Source organism: Pteropus alecto, unplaced genomic scaffold (genome assembly GCF_000325575.1).
Source record: "Pteropus alecto unplaced genomic scaffold, ASM32557v1 scaffold11, whole genome shotgun sequence".
NCBI classification, from domain to species: domain Eukaryota; kingdom Metazoa; phylum Chordata; class Mammalia; order Chiroptera; family Pteropodidae; genus Pteropus; species Pteropus alecto.
The window spans coordinates 1,931,861-1,941,413 of NW_006431956.1; the positions used below are offsets into that span (position 1 = coordinate 1,931,861).

Sequence of the window (9,553 nt, forward strand, 5' to 3'; positions counted from 1 at the left end):
CCCGGCGGCCGTCCAGCGGGGGGCGGAGCGAGCCCAAGATGGCGGCTCTCAGGCTGGCGCGCTCCGTGCTGCGGAGGCTTTGAGGTGGTCGCCGGGGGTCGGGGGGCACGATTTCCCCGCCGCGGGGGCCCTGGAGGATGAATAGGGGGCCCTGCTAAGGTTCGGCGGCGGGGGTGGAGAGCAGCGGCAGCCAGCGCTGCGGTGGAGTCCACGGAGCGGGATGTGCGAGAGTTACTCCAGGTCGTTGTTGAGGGTCTCGGTGGCGCAGATCTGCCAGGCGCTGGGCTGGGACTCGGTGCAGCTCAGCGCCTGCCACCTCCTCACGGACGTGCTGCAGCGCTATCTGCAGCAGTTGGGACGGGGCTGCCACCGGTACTCCGAGCTCTGTGAGTACCGGGCTGGGTGCGGGAGGGCTGCCTCCGGACAGTCACGAGTGACACCTCCGGTGTCCCCTTCGCCGTCCCAGCGTCTCCGACGTGTTCGTCCTTCACCCCTACCCCGAGATCGGGCGTCTCCTCGGCCCCCGTCGCCAGTCCGCTTCCACTGCCCCTGGAAACTCTGGTCATCCCTTCTGCCTCTTCCTCGTCCGCCAACTTCCCGCCTCCAGCCCGGAGTCGGGTCCCGGCTCCCGGCCCCACACCCTCTCACGCTGCTCTCCTCCGGGAGGCGCATCGGTCTGCCTCGGGGTCGCGTGCTGTGCTGCTGCCTGTAGAGAGAGCCACCTCCAGAATGCCTTTCAGCCTCTCTCACTTGGGTCCTTTTCCTGCTTTGCCTGCAAACTACTACAACTAGTTGTCACAGGCGCTCCGTCTACCGGCCGCTTCTTACAAGGCTGGCCATTCTTCAGCTTGTAACAGCACAGACTCGTTGACAGCTCTGCTCCGTTAGGGACACTGCCTCTTCTTTCTGTATCTGTTCATTTCGTAGACAATGTTTCTACTTACTCTTTAACTTCGTCAGTTTCACTGAGATTGACTTTCACTTACATCTCAGTTACCCATTGATTCCCTCCTTTATATTTGTTGTCAGTGTAGTTATCAAAGTGAGGTAGAGGGACTACAGGCAATTTACAAGGTTCCCCGGGTAATCTGGGATACAGTGCTTACGGTTTTTAAGCGAATGCCTGGAGATGTCTGTAGCTGATGGCATTTAATAATTTGGAATGTTTCATAGAAGCCACACATCATCTCATAGGTGTGTTGTTTGTGTTTGTGTGTGTGGAAGGGGAACTACCCCTCATATAAATTTCAGGTCGTTATTTTTAAGGCAGTGAACTGGAGACGTGGGCGAAGTGTTTCATAGGATATTTTGTTTTATAAAAGTGATCCCTAGACTGAAAAATTGAGACCCATGCAAACTCTTTATTTCTTAGACCCCAGTTTTCATTCCAGCTTCCATAGTGCTATCAAAATCTGTCCCACCTGCAAATCTGATCATGTCATTCTTAAGAATTTCCGTTGGATACAGGCTGAAAGTCTAAACTCTTAAGTAGCACGCCATTCCTTTCGTGAGCTAGTGTTTTTCTTACCTTCTGCCATTCTGCCATCCTAAATTGCAACCATGCTGAGCTACCAGCTTTTTCTAGAACATTTTAAGCTATCTATTCCTATGTACATGCCGTTTCTTGGAGTGTCCTTCGCCCTCTGGTCCACCAGTAGAACTAATATTTTGAAACTTCACTAACCACTTGCTTTCGGAAACTCATGTCATCTCCTTTCATAAGTCTGTGTATATTTCTGTCGTGTCATTTCACACCTTGGCTTATAATCATTTGTATATTTCTCACCCTTTCATAGTTCTTCCCCAGGAGACAAATTTATTATATTTATATTCTGTAACCTAGTACCATAATATAATAGGCACCCAGGAAATAGTTGTCGAATAAATGAATGAACTAATAACCTACTACCGTGATAGCTATCTAATCACCTCACTTTTTGAGCTTTGAAAGTGTGTATTTTTTGAATGCTTGATTTCACTGATGCTCTTGATCTCAGTTTGGAACTGCCCAGGAACTCTCATCCATTGTTATCTTGCAAGTGCACCACCAGCACGCTGCAATGCTCTCTGGGTTTTTGCTTCTCTCTGCTCCTCTTCATGGTCCTTGGGCCTGTGTGGTAACATATAATCCAGATTGTATATTTGCTTCCAAGTTCCCTAAAAAAGGACAGATGTTCCGAACCTTTACATAATCAGAAGATCCCTGAATACATAGTTCCTTTCCTGCCTTTCACGCAGAACCAGAACATGTGCTGGCACTCCGGGACTCCGAAGTCATCAAGTGATCATTGTTATAAGTTAATGCGCATCCCTTTCCTAATTACTCAGTTTCCGTAGTAGGTTTTCTTGCTTTCAGTGAGAATGCATTATCAGGTATTCCCCACTGGTGACCTTTTTAAAATACTAATACCTTGTATACTTATTAGTTACAGGGTTTTTTAGATTCTTTTTTCTTTATCCTTATTTTATCTTTTCTTTTTCTTTCTTTTTTTTTTTTATGCCTACAGCACTTGTCTTCCTAGGTGGTCTCCCATCTAAGTACTAACCAGGCCCGACCCTGCTTAGCTTCCGAGATCAGACATCGGGCTTTTTCAGGGTGGCATGGCCATAGACCATGCACTGTGCCTCCACTAGGACCTTATGCGAGTAAAGCAGACGTGCTAACCGCTACACTATGGAACCATGTCCTCTTTATCTTTCTTTTAAACTTCAATTCTGTAACCTCAGATGACTAATATGCAGTCTTATATTCTGTTCCCTTAAATCCTTTTTGTCTTTTTGACAAACATTTATTGAGTACCACTTATGAACTGAGCGCATGCTAAGTGCTGGAGACATAAAATCATTTATACACAATCCTTGCCCATAAGGTGTGTACATGGGTGTCAGAACATCAAGAAAAAACAAACTGATGGTATTTTTTTTTTAAAACTCTCAAGTTAAAGCAAGCATCAGAAGTTACTATTAATTCAACAAGTAACACGATTTTAAATTTCCCTAAGGTAACGATTTGTTGAAACATTCGGGGCTCATGTTTCTGTATTACGTATAAAATACGAGGGCGTGAGCTGAAAGCAGGTGCTTAATCTTTCAGAAGGACTCTCCAGGACTGGTGCTATAACTTAGTAATTGCATGGTTTAGGCAGTAAATGCAAAAGGAAGGAGAGGTGGTTGTGGGCTGTGGATCTGGGGCATGATTACTTCACAGAAAAGTTGAGATTTGAGTTGAGCCATGAAGTATGGTTGTATAAAGGCAGAGAGCATGCCCTGTTAGAGAAAAGCATAAACTAAGAGATCCAAGTAGAATCGACATGTTCAAAGTACCAGCGAGGCGGACAGCCTGCCATATGTAGCCAGTTCATCTGGAGTGTTTTAGAGGAAAAGGTTAAACAGTGAACGAGGCTAGGGAGGGACTTAACAGACAGAGAAATTAAGATGTGGTAGGAAAAACTAAAGGACGCAACTGTCTAATGAAAGTGGGATTTTAAGAAAATCGTGCTGTTGGTGAAGTGCAAGGGAGACTCAAGTGTGAAGAACTTGAAACTGCACTGAGATAGTGTCAGTAGGAAAAGGAAGAAAAAATTCTGAAATCCAGAGCCAGAAAGTCGGGGCGGGGGCGGAAAGGACCAGGTTTTAGGTTGAAATTGCGAAGCCTAGGAAGGAATTCAAGATGATTACATTTTTTAGACTGAGAGAATAACAGTGCTTTTAATAAGAATAGAAGAGTTGAAATGCATATCTGCATCATTAAGAGGAAGAATGAATATTAATTTTATTCTTTTTTATACATCATAGAAGGAACCCATACTTGTAGAAAACCTCAAAGACAGGAAGTGTTTGAACTTAGAAGTGAAGTCTCCTGCTTCAACTTTTCTCTTCCCTTGTACTACAGCTTTCAGCCCCTTAAATTGTTCACGGGTGGATATAGAATCCTTCCAGAGCTTTCCTGTGTGCACCTGAGCAAACGTGTCCGATTTTTACAATCTTTGGATTATTCTTTTTTACTTTACAGCATGATTTAATTTCAGACATACTGAGTTTGAAGTGATCAAAGGAGATTTCAGTAGAAATATCCTTTAGGCTATAAGAAATTGGGAACCAGAATTTTCATAGAAGTTTTAAAAGATGTAGAAACCTTAAGTTCTGCTAAGGGTAGGCATAGGAGAAACTTCCTTTTCTAAAGAGAATACTACTACATCTAACTTTGAACAGTTGTGTATATATATCTGTATAACTTTTATGTGGTATCTTAATTACATTTAAGAATATATACGTAAATTACCTTGATGATCTATGTTCTTTCTGTAAATTTCCTTGGATTTAAAAAATTGATTCGGGGGTATAATTCACTTAACAAATATTTGTCGCATGCCAACTATTTGCCAGTCACTGTCTTAGGTTCCAGAGATGCATCATTAAACAGTAGATAAAATGTAATTACCGCTTACTTAGTCAGCACAGCATTCTAGTTATTTGATAAAAAGTAATAATGGCAACATTTATTGCTCATTTACTTTGTGTCAGCCATTGTTCCAGATACTTTGACCATCCCTAAACTGCTTTTGATGTTTGTTCTTTACCAGCTGATTGTTAGTATCCACTGTGCGTGGTGTTCTGGTTGGTCGTCAGATCCCATTTAAAATGGACTTTAGGAATCAGTTTTCTAATGTTGAAATAATATGCTCTATTTAAAATCTATTAAGTTATTTCCCATAACTAGGTCTTGGATATGTAATATACTTGATTCTGAGCTACATATTTGCTCAATACTTTTTTCTTAATATATATATTTTTTTAAATCCATGGAATTTCCTTAAACTAATTTGCTTTGCTTTTGACTTTGTTCCAGATGGCCGAACAGACCCAATTTTGGATGACGTTGGTGAAGCTTTCCAGCTTATGGGGGTTAGCCTTCACGAACTAGAAGACTATATTCACAATATTGAGCCTGTCACGTTCCCACATCAGATCCCTTCATTTCCTGTTAGCAAGAACAACGTACTCCAGTTTCCTCAGCCTGGAAGTAAAGATGCAGAGGAAAGAAAAGAATACATTCCTGATTACATGCCACCCATCGTGTCTTCTCAAGAAGGTTTGCGATCGTTCGTTTGTTTCTTACTCGTGTGTACTCACCTAACTCGTTTTCCTAACTGAATTATATAAAATGCTGTGCTACCATAGAAATTCTAGAAATTCAGCCAGAATATTTTAATGTCATGTACAGATTATTCTAACCTTTAAGTCAACACACTTGCAGCTGGCATCACCAGACAGCGTGGCATAACCGGGGTTCTGCCTAAGGCACTTAGCGCCTTTGTGAATTTTAAGAAGGGGAGACGAGAATGTGACACAGAGAAGCCTTTCGGGAGACATACTGTATATGAATGGCGTGTCTGAGTGAATGAGAAAACCCTGAAACAGAAAAAGTGGGGGGGCTCTTTTCTTCCCCCTTATTTGTGTGAGTTGGACGATACTGGAAACAGTGAGTGAACATTCACTAATATTACGCAGATTTCTCTCCGCTTTTTCGCCAAAAGTAGAAATGTTTATTGTTTGGTTATAGAGAATCTTTGATTATAAAATAATAATAGTAGTCACTGCAGAGTTCTTTTTTTTCCTGCGTGATTTCACATGTTGATCGTTCAGGTTCACTAAGATTCTAAAGAGATAAATAATTTGTGGTCTCTAATACAGGTACAAAATGATTTTTCTTGTAAAAACTAGAAATGTTGCAATTCATTTCATTTTTTAATTCTAGAACCATAGATGTACTTCAGAACAATGCAAACAATGGCAGAAAGAACTTTTATGGGTTTTTTTTTAATTGTGGCAAAGTATACATAACCATAGATGTACTTCAGAACAATGCAAACAATGGCAGAAAGAACTTTTATGGGTTTTTTTTTATTGTGGCAAAGTATACTTAACATAAAATTGACCATTTTAACTAGCTTTAGATGTACCCCTCGGTGGCATTACTCACACTGTCACGTTGCCATCGCCACCCTTCTCCGGAACTTTTTCCTCTTCTCCAGCTCTGTAACCATTACACAGCATCTCCCTGTTCCCCCTCCCCCCAGCCCTTAGTAACTGCCGAAAGTCTGTCTCCTCCTCACCTTCGGGTTTATTTGTATTCGTAGCCTTTATTATCCTTGAGGAAATCTCACAGTTTCTAACCTCCCCCCCACATAAAGTCATTCCCTTTAAACCTCTCATTTTCTAACGTCAGCGTTTGTGACCTTAGAAACTCGTATTTGTTATGACTTCTCTAAACATGTATTTATTTACTTTAAAAACATAACAGATGCATTTCAGTATCAACATCATTCAAGACAGGTTTCCTGGGAAGAGTCCTGATTGACGGGAACTGCATTTTCTCTTAACAACAGGCCACGCAGGCCTGGAATTCCCCGGTTTGCTGGTGTCGATACATACAATTTACTGAGCTTCCTAGATAGCCTCATGGAAGTCGTGCCGCGTATTACTCCATGATACGTCCTCTCATACTTGAAGAATAATCTGTGTGGCTCTGAAATTTTTAGCCGAAAGGCACTTAGAAGTACACACAATTTGGAATTGTGCTAAGAAAACCCGAGTGGTATCCACAGCTGGGAGAAAACCTAAGGTTTCACGTAGGGGAACCCTGAAGGCCAGGCGCTGCTGAGTGAATGACGGCGCCTCGGTGGCTCTCGGAGTGATAGGCGACCTGAGTTTTATATCAGTGAATTGGGCAGTGGCGAAGTGCACCAGCCCGGACTCGTGCACATCATCGGGTGGCATGAGATTGAGGCAGGTACCACTGTCTTCTCCGTTTAAAAAACTTCAGCCCGTTTTCTCTCTGCCCTCTGGAACTTTCTAAATCTGTTTTGTGGTTTGCATATCTTTCTGTCTCTTAGTATACCTCCTATGTAACAGTTAAACTCTTTGATCTTTTGTTCTGACCTGTTTAATAATTTGGACTCAGATAGATATTAGATTAATCTTTTTAAAAATAAGTTTAGATTTTTCTGGGTTAATCTTAATCCTTGACTTGTGCATAGGCTTATCTTGGCCCCATGAATAACCTGCATCGATTCATTTAGAGAGTTATTTAATTAGTTTTTACAAATAAGCTCTAACGAGCCACCGCTCAAAGCCAAGGCTAGGACTTTGATCTCCAGTTAACCAAGTCCTTCTTGTTTTATTTTCATAGCGTGCAGATAATACACAGTAAAATTCTCTCAAAGTGATATGGTTATCATGTTTAAATACTCCCAAGGAAATGTAACTAAGATGTCAGATTTATACTGGGTAGTAAAGGATATGAAACGCACGTTAGTGATTTTAGATACTGACTTCTGTCTGAAATTACTGCAGTACATTTTTGAGTTTCTCTTCTGGAATATTTGAAGCAAAGAAGATCTTATTTCATTTGAATTTTTATGCAATATAAATTATAAACATATAACAGGAAAATAACGTAAGCCCGAACACTCTCTTCTTTTTTTTTTAGCTAACACTTATATATCCTTTAAGGAATAGAAATTTGCTGATTCATAGGCAGTGCGTATGATTCATAAGGACACATTAAATGATAGGCAGCCTAATAGGATGTTTATCAAAACCTTTTCTCCCTGTTCAGGGAAAAGGACATAAAATGCAGTCCTGTGGTCACCGTTTTTTAATATAGCCACCCAAGTCAACGTAATAACTCGTTATAGTCTAGCATCTCTTTGCCCATGGCTCAGCGTGTTGGAAAGGTCAGGGTTTTCTGGTCAGTGGAGCGAAGTGTAGTATAGACAGAATGGCCTTAATAACAACACCTGTTCACCAAGTTCTTCCCTTTCCTTCACTTTCCTTAAGAGCCACATGCGACATGCCTGACTTTGGTCGTAAAATATTGGCAAAGGGCTGTCATGGGCCTACCATCTTATCGATTCCTCAACTTGGTTCGTGTGAGAAAAGCATTCGAGTGTCTGTGCGAGGGTGAGCGTGGGAACGGAAGGGCGGACGGGCCGAGGGCCGTGGCGGGAAGAGCTTAACCCCACGGAGCCGCTCAGGTGGGTCGCAGCCAGTTACCGAGTGACGGTCTTACCAAGTTCCTTTACCTTTCTGAACCTCGTAGTCGTCATCTGTAAAATAGGTATAATAATAAATAAAAATAATTGTTAAAAGAAGAAGAAAAGGCTTATAGATCCAGAGAACAGATTAGTGGTTGCCGGAGGTGGGGGTGGATGAAATGAGTGAGGGCGTCCAAAGATGGAAACTTCTAGCTCTAAAAGATGTCCTGGGATGTGTGGACAGCAGGGCGACTACAGCTAACAGTACTGTATTGTGTATTTGAAAATTGTTGCGAGTAGGTCTTAAAAGTTCTCATCACAAGAAAAAAAACTTTTGTAACTATGGTGAAAGGTGTCCACTGGACTTAGTGGGGTGATCATTTTGCAATACGTTACGTCCGTTATACCACAACAAAAATAATAATAATAATAATATCTACCACAGGGGCGAAAGTGAGGATTCAGTGCACTGTAAGACGTTTATATAAAACAGGACAGCAATGAATGTTAGTTCTCTTTCTGTTCTGCCTCCCTCGTTTTTAAGGAATTTACTTTTGGATTGAAATACAATGTACATTCATGAAGTAACTACAATAAGAATAATCGAATTTGAATACAGTGTACGTTTGTGAAGTAACTGTACAATCGGAGTAATTAGTTTTTCTGAACATCGCGATTACGAGACAACGTCAGTGATACGCTCGGGGGCCAAGGGAATGCCAGCCCCGTGGCTGGCCGGGCGGGTTCTAGACGGAGCAGCTGTTTGAGTGCGAAGGTGCCGGAGGAGATGGCCGAGGAGGAATTCTTGCCCACTGTATCCTGTTCCCGTTCCCCGAGAATAACCGTGTTCAACAGGTGCGACTCTTTCTAGAGCTTTTAATGGCCTGTGTCCCTAAGGAGACCAAGGTGCATGTCTGCCTCGGCACCTCCCATGTGCTTCCCAACCTGCGATCTGGCTTCTGACCCCTCTTCCTGCACAGTTCCAAGATCACCAATCACTACCTAATTGGCTGAGCTAAAGGAAGTTTTTATCCTTATACATCCTCTTTTTTGGCAGACATAGTTTAGTGAATTATTAGAAAGCAAATTAAATACCTTTTCACCACCTCCTAGTTTAAGACATAAAACTTTACCAACTATCCCAGAAGACCCTGCGTGTGCCCAACGCCCTCACAGTGCCCTCCCTCCTCCCTCCAAAAATAATCACTGTCCTAACTTTATAGGGATTATTTCCTTGCTTTGTAGTTTTAGCAGCCAACTGTGTATCCATGACACTTTAGCATGTCTTTATTTTACATATCTTTAGATCTGTTTCGATCTACAGCTCCCCACTCCTCGACCCCTTCCCCCTGCCAGGTCCCTTTTTCTCCCAGTGTATCTCTTGAAGGATCTAGGTGGCTCGATGTACAGGGTCGCCACAGCCTGGATTTGGCTGGTGGGCGCTCAATACAGTTCAGCGTGTTTCCTGCACGTTGGCAGCGAGGACCTGAGGCTGGACTGGACTTTCGCAGGAT

General features: G+C 42.5%; 1 protein-coding gene and 1 pseudogene across 1 annotated transcript in view; one reads left to right on the forward strand and one right to left on the reverse strand.

The window, feature by feature from the left end:
* Positions 1–27: 27 nt before the first annotated feature.
* The window catches only part of TAF3 (TATA-box binding protein associated factor 3), a 138,150-nt gene continuing 128,624 nt past the window's right edge, over positions 28–9,553 (forward strand). Inside the window, exons 1-2 of the mRNA XM_006906957.3 lie at positions 28–386; positions 4,850–5,092. Of these exons, the coding sequence (XP_006907019.1) occupies positions 221–386; positions 4,850–5,092 (409 nt within the window). The 5' untranslated portion in view covers positions 28–220. The remainder of the gene's footprint in view (positions 387–4,849; positions 5,093–9,553) is intronic.
* Positions 2,499–2,613, reverse strand: LOC112475686 (annotated as a pseudogene).